The following is a 25,371-nucleotide window of genomic DNA, read 5'->3' as shown; positions in this document are numbered from 1 at the left end:
TCCTGCCTCTGTCTGCCTCCCAAGTGCTGGGATCAAAGGTATGCGCCACCACTGCCAAGCCAATTTCTTATTTAAAGTGAAATTTTAGACTTTAACAAGCTTTTGGCTACTCGCAAAGTTATTAGTGAAGTGAATAAGTCTTTCATATCTTTTCCTCTGTTTTCCAATATTTACTCTTGGCTGCCAAAATAAGACAAACAGAATGTGCAAGGAAACGTTTTTTCTTCCATCTGTAATGGAAACCTCAGAAGCAGACAGTTAACTGCTTCAGGTCTGACAAATAGATGCACAAAATTCTTTTTTTTTTTTTTTTTTTTGGTTTTTCGAGACAGGGTTTCTCTGTGTAGCCCTGGCTGTCCTGGAACTCACTCTGTAGACCAGGCTGGCCTCGAACTCAGAAATCCGCCTGCCTCTGCCTCCCGAGTGCTGGGATTAAAGGCGTGCGCCACCAACGCCCGGCTGATGCACAAAATTCTTAAGTGAGGTCCAACAGGTTATTTAACACACAAACTCAAGGCCAGGGTATTAAAACACTCAACCAGATTTTAAAAAGTGAAGTCCATCTTTTTGATGACTTTGGTCTTTTCTTTCTTCTTTTTTTTTTTTGGTTTTTCGAGACAGGGTTTCTCTGTATAGCCCTGGCTGTCCTGGAACTCACTTTGTAGACCAGGCTGGCCTCGAACTCAGAAATCCGCCTGCCTCTGCCTCCCGAGTGCTGGGATTAAAGGCGTGCGCCACCAGGCCCGGCTTTTGAGAAAGGATCTTATCGTGTAGTTCTGGCTAGCCCAAAAATTACTGTATAGTTGAGACTGGTCTCAAACAACTCTTCTGCCTCTGCCTCCCAAATGCTGGGATTACAGACAGGCCCAACCCCATACAGCTAACCTTTACTTAACTTTTGTTTTTCAAGACAGGGTCTCTCTATGTAGCCTTGGCTGTCCTGGAACTAGCCCTGTAGACCAGGCTGGCTTCTAACTCAAAGATCCTCCTGCCTCTGCCTCCCGAGTGCTAAAATCACTGCCAAGACGGCAGAGCACGTTTTAAGCCCTAAGATTTAATTCTGTACGTGTGAGACACTCTTTCCTCATTCCTTGCTGTGCTCACGGATTGGCACACAGGTGCCACAGCTCACCTGGGGAGGGCAGAGAACAACTCACAGGAGTTACGTCTCCCCAGCATGTGGGCTCTGGGGACCAAATCTACAGCGTCAGGCTCACTGAGAGCGCCTTTACCTGTTGAGCCACCTCACTGGCCCTCACCATGGGAACATTTTAAAAAAATCAACACTCCCGGGTTGGAGAGCTTTTCAATTCCCAGCAACCACATGGTGGCTCACAACCATCTGTAATAGAATCTGATGCCCTCTTCTGGTGTGTCTGAAGACAGCTACAGTGTACTCATATACAATAAATAAATAAATAAATAAATAAATAACAAAAAAACCCCAAACCACTCCCAACACATACCAGTCAAGAGAGACCTAAAATGAAATGGAAGCCAATGCCCATTTTCTAAACTCAGGCTCTGAAACTCTGGGCACCATTGACTCCTGTCCCTTTCAGTTTTTGTTTTTCTTTATTTTCAAAGCCCCGGAGGCTCTTTTTTTTTTTTTTTTTTTAAATTATTATTTAGTACATCTAAGAGTGTTAGGTCTCATTACAGACAGATGGTTGCAACCCACCATGTGGTTGCTGGGATTTGAACTCAGGACCCTCAGAAGAGCAATCAGTGCTCTTTCCTGCTGAGCCATCTCTCCAGCCCCCTAAGGGGCTTTTTTTTTTTTTTTTTTTTTTTTGGTTTTTCGAGACAGGGTTTCTCTGTGTAGCCCTGGCTGTCCTGGAGCTCACTTTGTAGACCAGGCTGGCCTCGAACTCAGAAATCCGCCTGCCTCTGCCTCCCAAGTGCTGGGATTAAAGGCGTGCGCCACCACGCCCGGCTCTAAGGGGGCTTTTTATGTTTTAGATCTTTAGAAAAAAAAAAAAAAACCCAGTGGGGTGTGGTGGTGCGTGCCTTTAATCCCAGCACAGGTGGATTTCTGAGTTCAAGGCCAGCCTGGTCTACAGAGTGAGTTCCAGGACAGCCAGGGCTACACAGAGAAACGCTGTCTCGAAAAACCAAACAAACAAACAAAAAACCAAACCCAAAAACCCAGGATTTCTCCTCATTTATGTTTTCATCTTGCTTCTCCATGGTCCATGATGCCAGGTTGTCAGTACAATGAAACCATTGTGCCATTTTTCTAGGTCTCGGAGTTGCACATCAAATCTAGGGCTCTGCACTTATTTATCGGGTTTCCCAGCTCTGTGATCATCAGTGACCTCTCATTCACCGACGTAGCCATGTTTTGTTATCAGTTAGGAACCAAACAGTAACTCTGCAGTACGGCCTGATGAGGACCTAGAGTTTGCCTCTCTTTCTTCTCAGCAGTGTTGATGCCCTTGGTGTCACCATGGTGACAGTGCAAAAAGATGGTGTAAAGACTATTTTTATTTTTCAAAACAGGGATTCTTTGTGTAGCCCCGACTGCCCTGGAACTTGCTTTGTAGACCAGACTGGCCTCGAACTCACAGAGAGCCATCTACCTCTGCCTCCCAGAGCTGGGATTATAGGTGTGCACCAGCACAGCCAGGCATGACTCATTTTCTGAGTGTCAGAATATATGTATCTGAACCACTTGATACCCAGAAAGGATCCAGGATACTAGATGTAAGTATCATCTGAGTAATGACAAACAACCGGCCTGTAGGGCTACTCACCTAAACTATCAGGGCTGTCAATGGAAAAACACATCAATATAACATCAGTGTCTGGATAAGAGAGAGGCCTCAGGCGGTCATAATCTTCCTGTCCAGCTGTGTCCCATAAAGCCAACTCTACCTGTGACAGGAAAAGCAACCACAATGTTAATATTACCACACATGTGCAGACTATCCCAAATAGTAAAAATAGCTATTCATTTTTATGAGAATCAAATCCAAATACAAGGTGTTTAAAACTTTTATCAAAACAGCAAATTTATAAACAGCACAAAATGCTACAATTAAAAATGTCCAGTTAATAAGACACTATAGTTTATAAGACAGTATAGTTTATAAAAGCATATACAAAGAACTAAAGGGCAACTCCTGCTGAGAGCTGGGGAAACAGTCTTTCCCAATAAAAGAGTATACCAACTAGTGCCAATTCCCAACAATTACTTCTGAAAATATACATAGACGCTCCCCACAGACTAAGCAGGCTGAACTTATATATTTGTTTTTCTTTTTTGGTTTTTTGTTGTTGTTGTTTCTTTTTTTGGTTTTATTGAGACAGGGTTTCTCCGTGTAGCCCTGGCTGTCCTAGAACTTACTCGATAGACCAGGCTGGCCTTGAACTCTCCTGCTTCTGCCTCCCAAGCGCTAGGATTAAAGGCATGCGCCACCACTGCCCTGCTCAAAGATTTAAGTAAACATGCTATTTTTCTTTTCTAGACATGGTTGCAGGAAAATTAGGTTGTCCCCAAATTCAGGATGCAGCTAATGGCGACTCTGCAGGTGTGTGCTTCCCATGTCCAGTTTCTATGAAATTCTACAAGAGAGTATAAGGCCTCATGCAGGCTCTGGCAAAAACTCTACCAACTAAGCCACATTCTCAGCTTCATCAATAAATTTCCTATAGACAAGATCCTGGTTTATCCAAGATATCCAGGCTCAGAAAATATGTCAAAGAGGAAATACTGTTGACCCCAAACTTAGGAAATTATAGTTATAGATATGCTAATCTCAATGAAGAAGGCTATCATGGCAACAGTCAAAGGTCAAAAAGACCTCAGCAAATTTCCACCTATGGTTCTATATGTGACATCCGTAAAAACCAGTCCCCATCAGGTCCTCAGAAGCACTTGGATCTAAGCATCTATGCAAATACTGAAACTGAAGTGGCAAGACACTGCAAAGGTAGGTCACCTTCAAAGAACACGCAGGTTCCCAATGTCCCAGTCCAAGCGTGTTCAGGTCCATAACCAGTCCTCTGTGTGTGCACTAAAGCTGAGAGATTTCTCCAAGTTGTCAGGCTCACTTTGAACTTGTGATCTGGCTGCTCTAACTACAGGTCTGGATCACTACACCAATATTCTTTCTTTACCTGAGGCAGGGTTTATTATTCTGCCTGCCAAGTACTGGGATTATGTGTGTAAGCTACTATGTCTTATGCTAGTCTGAAATACCTTTGTATTTTATTTTACTGTAATAAGACCTCATGTTCTCCGGGCTGGCCTCAAACTTGTTATGTAGCTGAGAAGCTGAAAAGGACCTTAAGTGTCTGGTTTTCCTGTCTCTGGCCGCCATTACTAGGATTAGAAACACGTGACACCACATCTGGTTCATGTGGTGCTGGAGACTGAATAGCGGCGTCACTCTACCAACTGAGCTGTGTCCCGAGAGCCATTTACTCACCTATATACATATTTGTTTGATGGTTTATTTAACAGACAATCTTACTCTCTAGCTCAGGCTGATCTGGAACTTATACTGTAGGATTTCAGACATGAACCACCACGCCCCTTCTATTCCCTATATTATTTATATTCTTGGCCCAAAAAAGTGCTCTATAATGAGAAATTCTGGAGTGCAGAGCAGCTAGTCTAGCCCACTACACTAGCTGGACACTATTACATATACCTGTAATTATCTATGTAGTAAGCAGTGGAAGGAAAATCCTGAATATATAAGACCCTGGTTCAAAAATAAACAAGATAGAGCCCAGAAAATCATGGGTTCAAAGCCAGCCTTGGTTCAACAATGATATAAAAATCAGCCGGGCATGGTGGCGCATGCCTTTAGTTGCAACACTTGGGAGGCAGAGGCAGGCGAATTTCTGAGTTCAAGGCCAGCCTGGTCTACCGAGTGAGTTCCAGTACAGCCAGGGCTACACAGAGAAACCCTGTCTTGGAAAAACAAAAACAAAAACAGCTTGAGTTGTCTCAACGTCCAAGTACCAACCAATCAATTCGTCCAAATACCCCCAAAAAAAGGCGGTAGAAAGAAAATGGATTTCTGTTTCTAATATTTTGGTCACGGGGTGTACACAGAACCCAACACACAACGGCACTGACTCTCCCTCTCGGGACTTGTACTCACCTGCTTCCCATCCACCTCGATATCCGCCACATAGTTTTCAAACACCGTGGGCACATAGACCTCTGGGAACTGGTCCTTGCTGAAGACTATGAGCAAGCATGTCTTACCACAAGCTCCATCACCAACAATCACCAGTTTCTTCCTGATGGCAGCCATCACTTAAACATAAAACAAAGGTATTATTTAAAATGCATTAAGAATACATAAGCAGCCGGGCGTGGTGGCGCATGCCTTTAATCCCAGCACTCGGGAGGCAGAGGCAGGCGGATTTCTGAGTTCGAGGCCAGCCTGGTCTACAAAGTGAGTGCCGGGACAGCCAGGGCTACACAGAGAAACCCTGTCTCGAAAAACCAAAAAAAAAAAAAAAAAAAAAATACATAAGCAGCCTCAGATTATAACACATATTAGTAGCCATAGGGGTAGAAAGGAGGCACACATTGGGGCTGGAGAGATGGCTCAGCATTTAAGAACACTCAGGACTGCTCTTCCAGAGGTCCTGAGTTCAATTCCCAGCAACCACATGGTGGCTCACAACCATCTGTAATGAGATCTGATGCCCTCTTCTGGTGTGTCTGAAGACAGCTACAGTGTACTAATAACATTACATAAGTAAATCTTTAAAAACAAAAACAAAGCACACACAATGATCACAGTGAATAATGTAATAATGTGGGATACTGTTTGAGCATGGTAGCAGGCAGATCTACGGGAGTTTGAGGCCAGTTCTAGACTAGCCAGGGCTACACAGTGAGACTCAAAAACAAAACCAAGTTGGGCATGGTGGCGCACGCCTTTAGTCCCAGCACTCAGGAGGCCCAGGCAGGCGGATTTTTGAGTTCGAGGCCAGCCTGGTCTACAAAGTGAGTTCCAAGACAGCCAGGGCTATACAGAGAGAAACCCTGTCTCGGAAAAAAAACAAAAAACAAAACAAAAACAAAATAAACCAATAAATCAGTCAAGAGGCTGGCTTAGTAAAGGGCTTTCTGCTTAGGCTAAAGGATCTGAATTCAAATTTCCAGCATAGAAAGTCTGTCAAAAGACAGCAATTGTATTTTTATAAACTGACAATGAGCAATCTGGAAAATGAGTAAGTTTACAGCCTGGCATGGTGGTTCATGCCTGTTATATCTCAGTACTTGGAAGGCCCAGGCAGAAGGGATAAACTTCCAGCAGGAGCTGCCTCATCCATTCCTGGCCAGCAGAAGCTATAGTGTGTATGTTTCTAAAAAATAAAAGCAAAAATAAATTTTGCAAAGCGTATCTGGGCACTCTATGTTTCAAGAACTAGAGATGTGATATAGCTCAGTGGTAGAACATTTGACGTTTTTTTCAAACATATGGGTTTAATCTCTAGACCTCAAAACCATACAAAACAAAACAGACAAAAAAAAGACAAAATAAAAAAAAAAAAAAAAAGTCTGGGCAGTGGTGATGTAAACCTTTAATCCCAGCACTCCTAAGGTAACAGGTAGCTCTCTAAATTCAAGGCCAGCCTGGTCTATAGAATGAATATCCAGGACAGCCAGGGCTACAGAGACATCCCCCCCCCCAAAAAAAAAAAATTTCGGGCAGCACGATGACTTAATGCAAAAATCTATTTGCCGCTGGGCTGGAGAAAAGGCACAGTGGTCCAAGCATTGACTATTCTTTCAAAAACCTTGGGTTTAATTCTGAGCGCTCATATCAGTTCCAGGAATCGGATACCATTTTCTGGAAAGTGGTACTGCTGCCAAGCATGATGACACAAGTTCAATGCCCAGGACCCACTTGGTAGAAGGACAAACTGGTCAATTCCTAAACACTGCCTTCCAATCCCTCCCACCCCCACACAAAAGAGGTAGAAATGGGGGGATCTCTATACAGCCAGTCTTGGTCTAAGCAGCAACTTCCTGGTTGGCCAAGGATACATATAAGTGAGACTGTCTCAAAACAAACAAAAAATATATAGATGTGTACATGCCTTTAAAACAGACAACACAGAGGTGGCCAGATAAGGCCACTGATTTTGACCAACAGTATAGTCTTGTCTTGCTGCAGGTAGTTAAGACATCAGACATAAAGAAACTTTCAAGTACAGGAAATGGAAATAAGGGTGGCAGTCTGCTTTGTATTAAAGTAAAATAAGACTTTGGATTATGTGTCCTTTTTCAGTTTATTAGCTCACTTCTGTTCTTGGGAATGCCTTTTTTTCTTAATAAATTACCTATTTCTATTGCCTTAAGTTCTTCTGAGCAGATATAAAGGCCAATGACATTGCACATTGAGTAAAAGAGCTTGAGATGCAAGCCTAATGACTGACCTGAGCTCCATCCCTAGTACCAATGATGGAAGGAAAGACTCCCGAAAGTCACAGCACACCAACACCTACACTCATCTGCTCCCTATTTTCCCCACAAGTACAAAAGTTATCCTGTTCCTATGGCTGGGTATTCTCAATGCTGAATGTCTAGCATTTAGGATCTTCTAAGTCTCTCACATTTTTGAACCACATATCTTATCTACTAACTAGCCTTGAACATTCCTAACTCCCTCAGTGCAGAAAAATATCTTTACCAAAAACCTCTTTTCTTTTCCCAGAAAGAAGCACCCTACTTGTTCATCTCAAGTATTCCCTTTTGTTCCAAAATCTGTTTCTGGCCCTAAATTATCATTCTCCTAAATGGGTGTTGCCTCCAAGTGTAGCACTGGGATCCTCTTGGAGCTGAGCAAAGTGGCAGATGCTTTAAGCCCAGCTTCAGGAAGGTAGAGGCAGATGGAGCTCTTTGAGTTTAAGGCCAGCTGGTCTACATCCAGAGCTACACAGTAGACCCTGTCTCAAAACAAACAAGAAGGCAAGAATCATCTTTCCTTGGGTCTGAACCATTCCTGAAGTTTCACGTTCTTTCACTGTAGGTAGCACATATACCTATTCCTCCTCCAACTCTATTTTCTAGCTGCAGTCAGCATGGAATGACCATAATACATAGCTACACAGGAGGAGCAAAATCACAGGAAGGACATGTTTTGAAGTAACACTGATAAAATATCTAACTCCTTTATAATGTATCATCAGCCTTCTCTCATCAAGACTGGCCTAGAATCCACTATGTAGTAGAGGCTGATATAGATCTCCCTGCCTTTATTCCCAAGTGCTAGTATGTACCATTACTGCTGGCTGTGTAATGACTGTTTCTCGCAGGACCCTGAAAACATTAAATTTAGCAAAACAGAAATCAAACACACACACACACACACACACCTGTGAAACAATAAAGAATCAGAAAACCTGGGCTGGGTTAGACTAGGCAGGCCTCTGCCTCCTGAGTGCTGGGATTAAAGGTATATACTACCACACCCAGCTAGTTAGCCTAGTTTTGTACACAGCCTTCTAGAGTCTTCTAGATTAAACTAGATTGGGAATTCAAAATAAGTGCTCAGCAATGATACATATGAAAGTATGTTTGTATGAAAACATAAAGGTTTAGCTGTGCTGTTGCATGAGATGAGGCAGGAGAGGAGAGTTGGGGGGGGGGGGGCAGCACTGGAGAGATGGCTCAGCAGCTAAAAAAGCACTTAGCTGCTATTCCGGATGACCTGGGTTCAATTGCCAGCACCCACATGACTCCTAGCAACCATCTATAACAACCCCAGCTCTGGGGGACCCAACACCCTTTCTTGGGTCTCTACAGGTACCATGCATGCAAAGTGGTAAGGGAAAACACCCACATATAAAATAATAAAAGACTAAAAGAAATCTATTAACTTGTATCTATTAACCTTTAGAAAATGTAATAAAGCCAGGAGTTAGCAGCGGGTACTTTTTTCTAGCACTTGGGACAAACCTGGTCTACACAGTGAGTTCTGGGCCACCTAAAAAGACATAGTAAAACCTATCTCTAACAACAACTCCTCCTCCTCCTCCTCCTCCTCCTCATCTTGGGTTTTCAGGACAGGGTTTCTCTGTGTAGCCCTGGCTGTCCTGGAACTCAGAGATCTGCAGGCTCTGCCTCCAGCCCATTTTTTTTAAGGTAATAAAAAGGAGAAAATGCTAACTTAATGAACAGCAGATACCTCCAAGACACTAATGATTACTTTAGTATGCCATACTTTTTAATATGCCGAACTTTCGATCTTTTTTTTCCTTTCCGTTTTTTTTTTTTTGTGTCTGAGGAGTTTTATGGAACTGAAGGTGGCCTGAAATTGTCTAAATAGCTAAGGATAACTTTGAACTCCTGATCCTTCTGGCTTTTTTGTTTTGTTTTTCGAGACAGGTTTCCTCTATGTAGCCTTGGCTGCCCTGTAGCCCAGGCTGGCATCAAAGATCTCCCTGCTTCTGCCTCCCTCTAGAGTGGAATTAGAAGCATGCACCACCTAGCCTGGCTCTCCTATCTTTCAAGTGCTGGACTTACAGGTGCATGCCATCACTGCCAGCTCAAAGACAATCTTTAATACACAATTGTTTTCGTTATCCATGTGATATAGCCATATTATTCATCATTAACAGTAATGAAATAGTAATACATGTTACAATGTGGATGAATCTTGAAAATATTACGAAGAAAAAGTCAATCAGCTAAAAAGACCACATTCTTGTCTTTTTTCCCCTCTCTTTGAGACAGTAAGGGGTTTCTCTGTGTAAGAACCTTGGTTCTCATTAAACTCACAAAGGCCTGCCTGCTTCTGCCTCCTGAGTGATGAGATTAAAAGTGTGAGCACAGCTGGGCATGGTGGTACACGCCTTTAGTCCCAGGACTTTGGAGGCAGAGGCAGGCGGATTTCTGAGTTCGAGGCCAGCTTGGTCTACAAAGTGAGTTCCAGGACAGCCAGGGCTACAGAGAAACCCTGTCTTGGAAAAAAATGTGGGCCACCACGCTCAGTGAGGACCACATTCTTTATTCTGACTTTACATATTACCTCACCTATTGGAAAATATATAGAAAGCATAGTCATTGCCAAGGCTGAAATTATTTTAGACTTTCCAGGTGAAACCCAGGGAGCTCAGAGATTTAGTATAGTTTACATAGCCTGGCCTCAGGTAGACTAGCCCATCCTAGAAGGATTTTTCTAATAGAGTTTGATTGGCAGGACTTAGTTCTAGCCCATGTCCTTAATTAACAGACTTCTTCCTTTGCTGAAGTAAAGGTCAAAGTGCTCTTTACTGATGCATCAGGAGCTCTCTCTGTTCTGTCAATCACTGCAATGGGTAACACTTTAGAATACAAGTTACAACCACATGGTGGCTCACAACCATCCATAATGCGGTCTGATGCCCTCTTCCGGTGTGTCTGAAGACAGCTACAGTGTACTTATATATAATAATAAATCTTGTTTTGTTTTGTTTTTGTTTTTTGAGACAGAGTTTCTCTGTATAGTTCTGGCTGTCCTGGAACTCACTTTGTAGACCAGGCTGGCCTCAGAAATCCACCTGCCTCTGCCTCCCAAGTGCTGGCGTGCGCCACTACTGCCCAGCTAAATAAATCTTAAAAAAAAAAAAAAAAAAGAACTACTTAGGAGATGCAAGTTTACAAATGGTTTAGAAGACAGGAAAAATCAATTCAAAAAATACTAAGCATCCCCTTTTGCTGGTTAGTGCTGACGGAGAGATTTACTAAGTAATTAATCAGACAGTGCACGCAAGACTAGTCCAGACCCTGTATGACACTCTAATAGTATGAATTATATAACATACAACAATAAAACACTTGTGTAGTATGATAGTGAATGTCTGTAACTTCAACCTTGAGGAATGAGGCAGAAAGTTATGAGTTCAAGGCCAGCCCTGGCTATCTTGGAACTCACTTTGTAGACCAGGCTGGCCTCCATCTCAGAAATTCGGGTGCCTCTGCCTCCCAAGCACTGGGATTAAAGGCATGCACTACCACTGCCTGGCCAGCAACAGTAACCTTAACCTTGACTGTGGGTCAGGACAGTAAGAGCACTTGGGAGGTGAAGCTAGGAGCATCAGAAGTTCATCCCTGGCAACACAGCAATCGCTCTATGAAACACTATTTGTTAAAAAGAAGGGAGGCCAGAGTGTGTGTATGTTGCAATAATGGCTTAGCCATTAAGAGCACATACTGCTCTTGCACAGGACCAGGATTTGGTTGGAAGCACCCACATGGCTACTCAGAGTTGTCTATAACTCCAGTTCCAGGTGAAATAAAGCCCTCCTTTGACTTCTCTGAGTACCAGGCAGGTGCATGATGCACACATTCATGCAGGCAAAATACCCACAAACACTAAATAAGTAGACAGGTAAATAAATAGCAGCATAGTGGCTCCCATCTATAATCTCCACACTGAAGAAATAGAAGCAAAATTCAAGGTCTGCAAAGACTACATAGCTGCTGGTAATAAAGACTACCATTTCCCAGCATGCACCCAGGATTATTAAAGTCTAGCTAATGGGCCTTATGGAAAGGGAAATAGCAGGAAAGAAATGCGACAAGTTTTGAGGTTAGAGGAAATGGACTTAGCATACAAGTGGAAAAGTATGGAAACACTAACTCTGAGGACTGTCCTCACTGAGGGAGGAGGCTGAGACTACAGAGCAGGTGCTCCTACTGCTCCTACTCCTCCGACTGCAGGCATCCAGTGCTACCATCAAACTGTAACTGAGACAGCAGGCACCACATTCATTCATTTGTGTGGTGCTAGGAAATCAAATATAGGGCTTTAGTCAGTTGTATTGGCACACACCTTCAATCACATCAAACAGATCTCTGTATGTTTGAGATTATCCTGGTCTACAGAGTGAGTTCCAGGACAGCTAGGACTACACAGTGATCCTGTCAAAAGGAAAGGAGAGGAAGTAAAACCTGTATAGGGCTATGCACGGCACTCCATCAACTGAGTACAGCCCTGGTCCTCATTTTCTCAAAAAAGCAAGTAACAGTTGACAGTGATGCTGGGAAAGGAAACAGGTTTGCACTAGAAAGAGATGTTTCACTGTTCTAAAAACACTAAGCAATCTTAGAACTGCTAAGCAGGAAAAAGGGTCACCCTTGTAGTCAAGGGTTATTAGGCCAAAATGAGACCAGTTAATATTCTTTTTATGGCATGAAGCTGCAGGTACAGAATAAGTGAAGCATTGTCTTTAATCATAGCTAATAAATAAATATAAATGAAAAATTATATATAGAGATAGAGATGGAAAAGCTAGATAAGAGAAGAGCAGGCTGAGAGATGTAGCTCACCAAGCAGAGAATCTACCTAACACACAATGCCCCTGGTTCAATCCTCAAAGAAACCTAGTGTGGTAGCACACATGAGATACTGTCTCAAAGTGAGAGAGAGAAGTTGGGTTAAAGAAAATGGGGAATAGCTTACTTTGCATTGTTTTTAAAAACCAACTATTGGGGGCTGGAGAAATGGCTCAGAGTTAAGAGCACTGGCTGCTTGCTCTTCCAGAGGTTCTGAGTTCAATTCCCAGCAACCACACGGTGGCTCACAACCATCTATGTTGGGATCCAATGCCCTCTTCTGGTATGTCTGAAGACAGCTACAAGTGTACTCATATAAATGAAATAAATAAATCTTTAAAGAACAAAAAAAACAGCTATTGATGTCATTTCCAATCTCCTCAATTCTTTGATCAATTGCTCTGTCCCAAAGCTAATAGCCTTAAATAGGTCTAATTTCTGATCCCCTTGCTGTGGCCATTAGCATTAAATTACTGGTGCAAAGTCTTCATGTGGGAAAAGCACACAATGTCTTTATAAAGAGTAGAGTGTGCACTGTTCGTTATCACAGCATTCTGAAGTGCCAGGAAACCCAGCCCCAAGGTGTACACACAGACCTCAAGTGACATGAGACCCTGGAAAGAGGCAGACAAACTCAGGATTTCAGACTGGCATCTATTGGGGAATTTCTTGCCAGCAGAAGCATGTCCAATGGATGGATGCAGATGGGAGCTTATGAAGTAAAGACCCGGAGCTACACCACAGACTTTAGGAGTATACTGCTGTTTTAACTCTTGTAGCCTCCCTAGGTATGATGATTAGTTTTTGCTTTGTTTTGTTTGTATTGATTGACTGATTCTTTTCAAGACAGGGTTTCTCTGTGTAGCTCTGTCTGTCCTGGAACTAACTCTGTGAATCAGGCTGTCCTTGAACTCAGAAACCCGCCTGCCTCTGCCTCCCAAGTGCTGGGATTAAAAGGGAGAGAGGGAGAGGGAGGGAGGGAGGGAGAGCGTGAGCAGGCATGTGGTGGTGCATGCCTTTAATCCCAGCACATGGGAGGCAGAGGCACCCAAATTTCTGAGATCGAGGCCAGCCTGGTCTACAGAGTGAGTTCCAGGACAGCCAGAGCTACACAGAGAAACCCTGTCTCAAAATAAAATAAATAAATAAATAAATAAATGGGGGGGGGGATACTATACCCTTAGAAAATTCTAGAAAGCAGGTTTTTACCATAATGAAGTTCATTATAAAAGACTAAACACACTTGTTATTAACATCTAAGCACTAAAGGTTGCAAATACTTTGTCATAAATTAGAAGAGAATCATAGTTACTCAACTAGGGCATTTTTCTTAAAAGGAAATTTAGACGCACAAATCGTTTTCCCTATAACGTTCCTTTCGTGCATTGTAGGAAGCATTCCTACGCAAAAGAGAAAAGGGCTAGAAATCATGTTACTGTTCCTACAGCTGATCTTGTCATAATCATAATAATTTACCTGGATGAAGATGAAATCATATTCACTCTAATACAAATCCTAGGCACATCTGGACTAGATCAGTTAACACATTTTAGTTCTAGAAAGAGGTCCAGGTGGACTCTGCTCCATTGTCATTATACAAAGCAATACATTACTTTACTGACCAAACATTTCATTTAGATTTCAAATTCTGAGATGATTCCCACAAGAACACATACATCTACCACATGACTGTTCAATAAAGTTAAACAGTTAAAGTGTACATAGATCAGGCACAATTACTAGAAACTGATTTCAGTTATAAAAACATAGATGGCAGGAGACCAGAATGTCAGTCATTTGCAGCACTGGTTCATCAGCTCCACTAGAGGAGGGTAAATCCCTACTTTCTCACTTTCTTCAGTGCTTTCAGTACCAGTTTCCTTTGTCAGATCATAGACAGTCAGTGAGATGGTTCAAGGGAGTAAAGGCTGGCCTTGACCTACTAACTCCCTGCCCTCTTCCCTCACCCCGTACTGGCATTATATCGCACCTGACTCTTCTACAACCTACATTACTAAACTGGATAGTTTTGATGACTTTTTAGAGACTACATAGATCATATTCTCTCTCCCTCTCTCCTCTCTTTTTGGTTTTTCAAGAGAAGGTTTCTTTGAGTAATAGCCCCAGCTGTCCTGGAACTTGCTTATACAGGCCAGGCTCGGCCACTGCCTCCAGCATTACAGTGTGTATGTATCTATTTCTTCAATAATTCTTAGCTTACTTTTGACATACCAGAAGCTAACAAAGATATCTGAGGAGATGCTGCTAGTTAGCAGTAAGTGCACTAAAGACACCTATTAGCCAAACATTAATTATCAGGAGGCTCGAAACAGTCCTCCACCAAGAAGCAGAAGTGGAAACAATCTGAATTGCTATGCCTCTGCAAGATCAAGATGTTTGTAATATTTTAGAAAGATAATGAATAAATTTGCATGCAGATAAAATAAACACAGCTTTAAAAATGACTAATTCAGCATACTTAAGATAATTATCATTTTACCTCATGCATCTTCAAAAGGCTAATTATGCAGAAGAAACCGTGATGATCACAGCAAGGTTTCTACCACTTCTAGACACTGGGACACTAAATGCAAAACAACCCCGTTTGTCAAGGGCTTGGTGACGGGTGGGGTGGGGTACAGTACAGCAGCAGAGCTCTCCTTGGGCATATGTGCAAAGCCTTGGGCTTGAACCTTAAGACTTTCAAAAATATGAAATGAATCCTTTACTATAGAGAATATAACATTTAAACACTGAGGGTATAACATTTATCCTATTGACATTACTTTAAGTATATAATTCTAAGACTTTATCCCAAACAATTAGGCTGAAATTTACACATCTTGGGTTTTTCTCTAAATTGAAAATATGTATGATGCTGATGAGTATTAGAAAAGCAAAAGCTACCTAAGCCTTCTAGGATTAAACCTAAAAATTTCAATAGAAAATTTAACAAATAAAAATCATGTGACTTAGCCAGGTATGGTGGTGCATACCTTTGATCTTGGCCCTCAGGAGGCATAGGCAGACAGATCTCTGTGAGTTTGAGGTCAACCTGGTCTATAGAGTCGCAGGACAGCCAGGGCTATATACAGAAAGACCTGGGTCTCAGAAGGAAGGGGAAAAAAAAAAAGAGCCTGGTAGCCTGGTATATATAAATACTTCTTTCAAATTTTCAAACCTGTGTTTTATTATGTGTTAATTTCTCTTAAAGATTTATTTTAAGTGTTTGGGTGTTTTGCCTGCACATGTCTGTATGTCTTTGCATGTCTGGTGCCCACACAGGCCAGAAGAGGGCACTGGAACCCTGAAACTGGAGTTAATAGAAGAAGGTTGGGCCCTAAAAACTGAATTTGGTTCCTCTAGGATAGCAGTTCTCAACCTGTAGGTCATGACCAGCTTCGGGGTGGGAGTTTCGCTGGATATAGAGGACATAACATTATATATACACTGGGACCGCATATCAAATATCCTGCATATCAGATATTTACATTACGATCATTAACAATAGCAAAATTAGTTATGAAGTAGCAATGAAAGTAATTTTATGTTTGGGGGTTACAACAACATGAGGAACTATATTAAAGGTCATCAGGACGGCTGAGAACCAGTGCTCTAGAAAAACCACCAAATGCTCTTAGCAGCCATGCCGTCTCTCTAACCTCCAATGTTAAATCCTAAAGAATCTTTGGTTTCTGTGTAGCAGTGATTTGCCCGTGTGTCTCAATGTAAGCAGTACAAAAACCACCTCGGTTGAATTCTGGGTAGAGTACTGTACTAACAGATAAGAAAATAACCTAAGGTTCTGGAGACATTAATTTCTGGAATTCTAAAACCCAAAGCTGGTAACTACTTTTTGCCAAAACTATTAATTATCTATTAATTATTAATTTTGGTTTTTTTGAGACAGGGTTTCTCTGTGTAGCCCTGGCTGTCCTGGAAGTCATTTTGTAGACTAGGCTGTTCTGGAACCCAGAAATCCGCCTGTTTCTGTCTCCCAAGTGCTGGGATGAAAGGCGTGGGCCACCATTCCCCAGCGATCAGGCCATTTAGTGCTTTCCTGCAGCACCTGGCACTTCTCTCCAAGGTTCGCTCTTCCCAGAAACCACTAACATGACTAGCATTATCTGCTGCCAGTTGGTGGTGGCTTGTGCTTTAACTGCAGCAACTCGAGGCAAAGGCAGGCTTTGTGAGCTCCTGGGCAGTGTGGTCTTACAGAGCTAGTTCTACACAACCAAGGCTACACAAAGAAACCTTGTCTTGAAAAAACAAGCTGGGCGTGGTGGCGCAAGCCTTTAATCCCAGCACTCTGGAGGCACAGGCAGGCGAATTTCTGAGTTTGAGGCCAGCCTGGTCTACAGAGTGAGTTCCAGGACAGCCAGGGCTACACAGAGAAACCCTGTCTCGAAAAAACAAAAAAGAAAAAAAGGAAAAAAAAAAAGGCTGGCAAGATGACAAGTAAGAGCACTGACTGCTCTTCCGAAGGTCCTGAGTTCAAATCCCAGCAACCACATGGTGGCTCACAACCACCTGTAATGAGATCTGATGGCCTCTTCTGCCCGTCTGAAGACAGCTACAGTATACTTTATGTATAATAATAAATAAATCTTTGGGCCGGAGCGAGCAGGGACTAAGCAAACAGGGTTGACTGGAGTTGACCAGAGTAAACTGGAGCGAGCAGAGTTCCTAAAACAATTCAATTCCCAACAATCACATGAAGGCTTACAACCATCTGCACAACTACAGTGTACGCACATACATAAATAAATAAATCTTAAAAGAAAAAAAAAAAAAACGAAGGAAGGAAGGAGGGAGGGAAGGAGAGGGAGGGAGGGAGGGAGGGAGGGAGGGAGGGAGGGAGAGAGGGAGGGAGGGAGGGAGGGAGAGAGAGAGAGAGAGAGAGAGAGAGAGAGAGAGAGAGAGAGAGAGAGAGAGGAAGGAAAGTAAGTCGAGTATGTACCAGGCCTAGGAAGGAGTCTGTGGGCTAAGATGTCTGCTATCAAGGCTGACCACTCTATTTAAATCCTAGAACCCACAAGATGGAAGGAAAGGATTAACTCTTCCAGGTTGTCCTCTGACTACCACACTGCTCCCCAAAACTCACATCAATAAATGTAAAAAAGACTGGAGAGATGGCTCAGCCAGTGGTTAAGAGCACTGACTGCTCTTCCAGAGATCCTGAGTTCAATTCCCAGCAACCACATGGTGGCTCACAACCATCTGTAATGGGGTTTGATGCCCTCTTCTGGTGTGTCTGATGAGAGCAATGGTGCTGTACTCATATATGCATAAAATAAATAAATAAATAAATCTCAAAAACAACAACAAACAAACAAATGTAAAAGAAAACGAGGCCGGCAAGATGGCTCATCAGATAAAGATCCTTGCTGCCACAGCTGATGGCCTTAATTCAATCCTTGGTACCCATGTGACAGAGAGCTGACTTGCACAGCTGCCCCCTGATCACCACAAGCATGTGCACATGCATGCATACACAAAACAACAGGAAAAATTCAAAGGTTTTCAAAATCAGAGAACAAGAGAATCACTTAATTATTTTTGCAGATTTCGTATTAATCTCTCAATATGAGGAAAAGGAAATGCAAGAAGAAATATTTATTTACATACCTTATAAAGGTGCTAAAAACACACAGGTTCTGGGATGCAGTTGTACAAAGTACCTGGAACTTCTCAGATGCAAGGCTATGAAAAATAAGATATAAGTTCATTTTATTAGGATAAAGACAGAATGTAAATGTCAATCCAGACAGGAAAATGTACAGCACTATTTAACTGCATTTGAAGTACTCATCCTTAACCTGAGATTCTTCGCCATAGTCCTTAACCACTACACAACCACAACCTATCTTTCAACGCCGTAGGGCAGGCACTAAAGCTTCAGCTGTGACACAGAGCCTAGTGCCTCACGCTGCCATGACCCCACGCACCAAATACTTTCCTTGCTACTTCATAACTGTACTCTTACTATGGTCATGAATCATAATGTAATTTTTGTTGTTGTTTTTGTTTTTTTGAGACAGGGTTTCTCTGTAGCCCTGGCTGTCCTGGAACTCACTCTGTAGACCAGGCTGGCCTGGAACTCAGAAATCCACCTGCCTCTGCCTCCTGAGTGCTGGGATTAAAGGCATGTGCCACCACGCCCAGCATAATGTAAATATTTTGAGACAGGTTTGCCAAAGAGGTCATGACCCACAGGTTGAGAACTGCTGTTTTATGGGTTGTGTTCACTACCCCCCAACACACACACACACACTTTTGCAGAATCTACCTATTCCGCAGATTTGGATTTTTGTCACTGTTATCAACTTAAAGTTGATTTGGTGCTCAACACCAAACCACTTCCACCACACACACTCATCACAGAGACTCATCACAGGTAGATGCAAGTACAAAGATTGCCTTGGTAGCTTCATGAATTCCCAATGAGGGTATTTAGTGCCTCTTGCAAAACAGTATGAAGGTCATTACACCTTTAGAAGGAACACTTTCCTTGGTTGTGGTGGTGAGATGAAGTCAAATATTGAATACACTGGAGCTTCTGCTCAACTTAGTGGTATCAAGGTAAAAACTATTAACATTAGAAAAATGTATCATTTATACCACCCATGACCTTCTTCTGTAAAAAGAAAATAACTTTTAGCTAGGCCTGGTGGCACATGCCTTTAATCCCAGAAGACGTGGGAGGATCTCTGAATTTGAGGCCAGCCTGGTCTACAGAGTGAATTCCTAGACCGCCAGGGTTACCAAGAGAAACCTTGTCTTGAAACCTTCCCACACACACAAAAAAATATGTATTTATATGTGTCTGCATATGTATGACTATAGTAATATACATGTATATAAATACACACACATGCCTGGCACAGTGGCATACATCTATAATCTCAGACTCAGGACGATGCAAAGGGAGGTAGATCTCGAGTTCCAGGCTAGCTTGGTCCACATTGTGAATTCCAGGTCAGCCAGATCTACAGAGAACCTGTCTCAAAACAACAACAACAGCAGCAGCAACAAAATAGATACACATCACTCCTCCCCTCCACTGCACAAATACTTAGATACAACCACTCTGCAATGGACAACCAATAATAGAAAGACTATTTTTCTGAGCAGCCATTATTGACTTGCCTGTAGTTTTGTGACCCCCATACAAATTTCCCCCTTCCACATTAGCATGTCCACTGATGTTGTCATGGACTTCTTCACATAAAAATGTACATAATCAATCTTACTTTTCAAATACCATAAATGCTGTCCTCTAAAAGTAAGACAGATGCTGGGCGGTGGTGGCGCACGCCTTTAATCCCAGCACTCGGGAGGCAGAGGCGGGTGGATTTCTGAGTTCGAGGCCAGCCTGGTCTAAAAAGTGAGTTCCAGGACAGCCAGGGCTAAAAAGAGAAACCCTGTCTCAAAAAAACAAAAAAAGAAAAAAAAGAAAGAAAACTTTACATTATTTATTTTGTGTCAGAGGACAACTTGGGGAATTTGCATCATATGGGTCTCAGGAATCAAACAGATTGTCAGGCTCATGTAACAAATACCTTTACTTGCTGAGATATCTCAACCAGCCTGAAAGCTATGCTTTTCCTTTCTTTTTGGAAAAAGTCTCTCATAGCCCTGGTTGTCCTAGAAACTCACTACATATACAAGGGAAGTCTTGAACTCCAATTTCTTTGCCTTCCAAGTTTTGGAATTAAAGGAGTGAACCTCCATATTTGACTCCAAAATTTTTATTTATACACACACACATATACGCATGCAAATGTGCAGAAGCAAATGCTACAGTGCACATGTAGAGGTCAGAGGATGGAAATAAGAATTGATTCTTTGAAATTCCAACATGTGGCTCCTAGGGATGGAACTTCAGGTGGTACAGACATCTTTACCTTACTGAGCCATCTTGTTGGCTCTGTTATACAAATCTTTATTTCTTTTTTTTTTTTTTGGTACTAAATTAGTGTTTTCTTTTTTTATGTACTAAATTAGTGTTTTATGTACTAAATTAGTGGGCATTACATGTGTGTCTGGTGCCCTTGGAGGTTATCTCCGTGAGTTGTAGCTATGGATGTTTGTGAGCTGCCGTGTGAGTGCCGGGCACTGAGCACTATGTGCCTTACCCACTGGTCAGCTCTCCAGTTCCCTATTATATAAATCTCCAATCACCTAAGCTAGAAGACTTACAGTGATCGTTGTATCTTACTTCCTAGACTATTTAACATATTATCAAATAGCATTTCCCCTTTTTAAAGTTTTATTTGTTAATACTGAGGTGCAGAAGTCCAATTCAGGGCCTCATACATAATAAGCAAGTGTGCTGGTTAGTTTTATGTCAACTTGACACAATCTAGAGTCATCAAAGAGCAGGAAGATGCTCCCAAAAGATTCAGCTACAGGCAAGCTTAGACATTTATCCATGAGGAAAGGTACAGTACAGCTCTGGGCTGGTGATCCTGGGTTCTAAGAAAGGAGACCCAGCAAGCCAGTAATCAGCACTCCTCCATGGCCTCTGCACCAGCTCCTGCCTCTAGGTTCCTATCTCGTTTGAGTCCCTGCCTTGGTTTCCCACAATGGACTGTGATGTTCAAGCCACACAAACCCTTCTCTCCAAGTTGCTTTTGGTTCCCTTGTTTCATCACAGCAATAGAAACCCTAAGACAGGCCAGACAGTCCCTATTATTCAGAAAAGCAGCTTTTGTTTGTAAATTGATGGCTTAGAAATAAAAGGAAACAAAAGTAAAGCTTAGACTGATGAGAGCTCACAGTACAGCCTCATGAGCTTGAGAAAGAACCTGAGTTCGGATCTGTACCACACTTGTAAACTTGTACATCTGTAACCTGAGCACCAGAAAGAGTGATTCAGGAAGATCCCTGAAACTTCCTGGCCAATCGGTCTAGCTCAGTCGTGAGCTTCATGTTAAGTGTTTTTAAAAAAAAAAAAAAAAAAAAAAAAGGTGGAAAGCAATGAAGAAAGACACCCAATGTCAATCTAGACTCCACAAGAATGCCCACAAATATGTACAACATGAACTTATACACACAGACACAAAGATTTGGGGACAAGAGAAATGGCTCAGTGGCCTTGAACTTAAAATCCTGACCCTTCTCTGCCATCACTTCCCAAGAGCTAGGATTATAGGTGTGCAACAAGTCCAGATCACTTGTTGGTTTTTTTCTGCTGGTTTTGGTTTTTTTCTATATCTAGCTGAAGATGTCCTCAAACTTGGAACAATCCTCCTGCCTCTGCCATTCTGAAATCTGGAGTAACAGGCATGCAGTAAAACTAGTCAAGTTAGTAACTGAGTTTTGATGTTTTCGTACGTACAGATATTTTGCCTACATATATAACTGTGGACCACTTGCATGCTTGGTGCCCAAGGAAGCCAAAAGGTGTCAGATATCCTAGAACTGGAGCTACAGATGATGGGGAGGCACCACAAAAAGCCAGGAATGGTTACACTCACACCTGTAATGCCTGAACCAGGGAAATAGAGGCAAGAGGACCAAGGTCATTCTTGGCTATATAGCTAGTTTTAGATCAGCCCAAGGTCCATAAGACCCTGTCTCTCAAAAAAATTTTTTTCAGATCATATTATTACCCAGCTTCAAAACAAGACAACAAATCTAACACCTGATAGGTATTCCACCTCAGAACAACCAAAGCCAGGCAAGGCTTGGTGGCTCATGTCTATAACCCTAACACTCAAAAGCTAAGACAAGGATTCCCAGGACTTGGGAGGCAGAGGCAAATGGATCTCTGTGAGTTAGAAGCCAGCTTGGTCTACAGGACAAGTTTCCAGACAGACAAGAGAAATGCTGTCTCAAAAATAAAATGAAAATCCCAAAAGAATAAAACAAACAAACAAACAAAACAAAAAACACACAAAAAGAACAAGCCCAAGGAATTTCTCATACCACATGATCTGTCCTCTGCCCATCTCTCTAAACCCATTTTACCTCCCACTCTTTCATTAGCTGCTTGCTTTCCTCTTATCTGCATTTGAAATTTAAGATTCTTTTATAAACAAATCTGGACATATTTCCTCTATCTACCCCCACCTAGCCAGGGGTGGGGGGTGGGGGTGGGTGACATCAGATGCTAGTAGTATCGCACTTGGGAAGTGGGAGCAAACAACTGGGATGAGTTTAAGCTCAACCTAGCTCTATTAGCAAAAACCTTTCTCAAGACATCCCAGCCCTTATTCCCAAATCAAGTTCAGTTTGGTATTAACCAAAGCTTAGTTACAACTTAATGGTCCTTTATTTCACACTTCCATCACTTAGAATTAAAAAGGCACAGTCAGAAGAAAATTTTAAGTACATTCAGATTCATTTGACAGCGCAAACACCAATAATAATAAGCAGCTTTACTGCCTAGCTTGTTTTCAGTCACACGGTCTACATAATTATGAATATACAAACCTTCACTTAGAATACTAGAGTACCATAGGTTAAAAATGAGTCTGGGATGGTGGCTCACACCTATATTTCCTGCACTAGAGACTGAAGCAGGGAGCTGGAGAGATGGCTCAGCAGTTGAGAGCACTGACTACTCTTCCAGAGGGCCTGAGTTCAATTCCCAGCAACCACGTGGTGGCTCACAACCATCTGTAATGGGATCCACCACCCTCTTCTGGTGTGTCTGAAGACAGCTACAGTGTGCTCATATATATAAAATAAATAAATCTTAAAAGAGAGAGAGACAGACCGACAGACAGACAGACAGACTGAAGCAGGCAGGATTGCCTCACTTGTGAAGTCAGCCTGGACTACAAAGCTCCAAGCCAGACAGAGCTTGTCTCCAAACAAAAAATCACCAGAATTAGGGATTTTACAATAATTAATTTCAAATTACTTTCAAAACTTACTGTCACCAATATCTAATGTCACCAAAACACTAATAGTAAGTAAGATGCATACTTAAATATTGTAAGTTTGGTATGGTGGCTCATACCTGCAGCCCCTGCAACCCCAGCACTCAGGAGGGCTAAGCTAAGCTAAGGGAGAACGGCTACAAGCTCAAGACCAATCTGGGCCACAGTGTAAGTTTCCAAGCTAACCTCACCTAGAATGTAACTGCCTCAATAAATAAATAAATAAATAAATAAATAAATAAATAAATAAATAAATAAATCGAACTTGGTACAGTCAGGCCTCAGAGCTGCAAACCCAGTCAACTGAGGAAGGTTGAAAGCTGCAGATGAGCTCATAATCACACCCTGACAATGTAATAAGACTACCTCAAAAGTAAAATCAGGGTTCAGGAGGCACTTCAGCAGCAGACCCCTTGCCTAGGATCTGTAATGCCCCGGGTTAAAGCCTCAGGCTGAAAAGTAATCAGTTAAGGTATAGAGAGGCTAATAGTATAGCTACCAATCAATCAAATTTAGGTCTCATTCCCCGTGCCAAAAGACAGAGAGAAGTGACATACATTCTTAACGCTTTGGTGCAACAATTGAGTTCCACTGGATAGAATTAAGAGGAACATTTTTTTATGAGGCAGGATTTTGTTATATAGCCTAAGCTGGTCTCAAATCTGCAATCCTCCTAAGGTCTGGAGTGTTTCATTACAGGTTTGTCACCTCACCTACTTCCTATTTTTATATTCAACATTTATGCACAATCTGTCATCATTGCTAGTGGCTACGATACAATAGAACTAAGTATGCTGTCTATAAAAACCCTCTGATCTTAAATTAGTCTTTCAATGAAGTTAACTGATCTTTTGGCTCTTTAAAGACAAGTCAAAATACTAGTTTGGCTTTTCTTACTCGACCTCTTCTTACTACTTCACCCCGTGGACTAAGAAGCGCCTGAAGATCTGCTTTGTTTTGTTTTTCCCCCGAGACAGGGTTTCTCTGTGTAGCCCGGGCTGTCCCAGAACTCACTCTGTAGACCAGGCTGGCCTGGAACTCAGAAATCCGCCTGCCTCTGCCTCCCAAGTGCTGGGATTAAAGGCGTGCGCCACCACGCCCAGCTCTGAAGATCTGTTTTCACTCTTCTAGTAACTTACTTACACCCCTAATAGAGCAAGGTGGACTTTTTAAAGGACTATGAAATCACTCCAACAAAACCACTCTCACACATGTACACCAAGGTCTACTTGATGCATGCAATTCTCACCAATTCCACTTAAAACTGACTCAAGGGAGTCCTGAAAACATTCTAGCTGGACCTCATTACCTTATCTTTGCTAACAGCAAACTCTCAAAACCTTAAGTCCTTAAGAAAACTAACACACAAGGCAATCTAGCCAGAAAGGCACTACTTACAAATTTGTTCCCAATTGTGCATAATCTGCATGGTAAAGAACCTGAAGTAACCTGGAAACCCTGATTTTAAATGACAGTACGTGGAGAATAACAGAAAAAAAAATAGTTGTAGTCTAACTACATGTATGACCTTCAAACAGTTTAAGTCTCAGCAGGAATGGTGGCACACACCCAGTGATCCCAGCACTCTTCAGGAGGCAGGACTAGGAGCATGTGAAAATTAGAGACCAGCTTTATCTACAAATTAAGTTCCAGATCTCAGGTCAGACCCAGTGTCCTTTTTTATTAAGTCTTAGGTCAATGGTTCTTCTGGTATTATCACACCCACTGTTCTCTCTGCAGAGTAATAAGCCTTTCTCAAGAAAGAAAGAGACAGACAGACAAACACACACACAAAGAAGGAAAGAGAAAAAAATTCCCTAAGCTCAGTTCCCACACCTACAAATGGAATTGGTTTGAAAATCCTAAAAGTTTTTTTTTTTTCTCCCCAGTCTAAAATCCTACATCTATTGGGGGTAAAATCAGCAGAGTGGATGTTCCTATTCTCCTGTTCCAGTAGATTTTTGAGTAGAAGCTACGTAAGTTGAGCACTAGAGTTTGATCCCAAGTTAAGTTGTAAGGCTGAAATGAAGCTCAGAGATACAGCACCTGTTCACTGTGTCCCAAGCCAACACCAAAGAGGAAAATAAAATAGGAAAAAAAAACAAGCTCCATATATTTTATGTCCCTAAGAAACGTCACTGCTCCAGAGAAATACTCCAAACATCATCTCAGAGTCTTCAA

General features: G+C 42.1%; 1 protein-coding gene across 3 annotated transcripts in view; it reads right to left on the bottom strand.

The window, feature by feature from the left end:
• Rhoa (ras homolog family member A) overlaps nt 1-25,371 on the bottom strand; it is a 31,630-nt gene that overhangs the window by 4,917 nt on the left and 1,342 nt on the right. For 2 of the 3 annotated variants that reach the window (XM_085828018.1, XM_085828019.1), the window contains exons 2-4: nt 17,927-18,001; nt 5,118-5,275; nt 2,757-2,877 (exon numbers count right to left, since the gene is read on the bottom strand). In XM_085828018.1, coding sequence (XP_085684144.1) covers nt 2,757-2,877; nt 5,118-5,273 — 277 coding nt within the window. In that variant the 5' untranslated portion in view covers nt 5,274-5,275; nt 17,927-18,001. Of the gene's footprint in view, nt 1-2,756; nt 2,878-5,117; nt 5,276-17,926; nt 18,002-19,176; nt 19,299-25,371 lie in introns of all 3 variants that reach the window. The other variant, XM_085828020.1, reaches the window with a different exon arrangement.

This window comes from Mus caroli, unplaced genomic scaffold (assembly GCF_978045245.1).
Source record: "Mus caroli unplaced genomic scaffold, Mus_caroli_1 scaffold_11, whole genome shotgun sequence".
NCBI classification, from domain to species: Eukaryota; Metazoa; Chordata; class Mammalia; order Rodentia; family Muridae; genus Mus; species Mus caroli.
The sequence above is the reverse complement of the archived record's forward strand: the minus strand, read 5'-3'. Positions and strand labels throughout refer to the sequence as shown.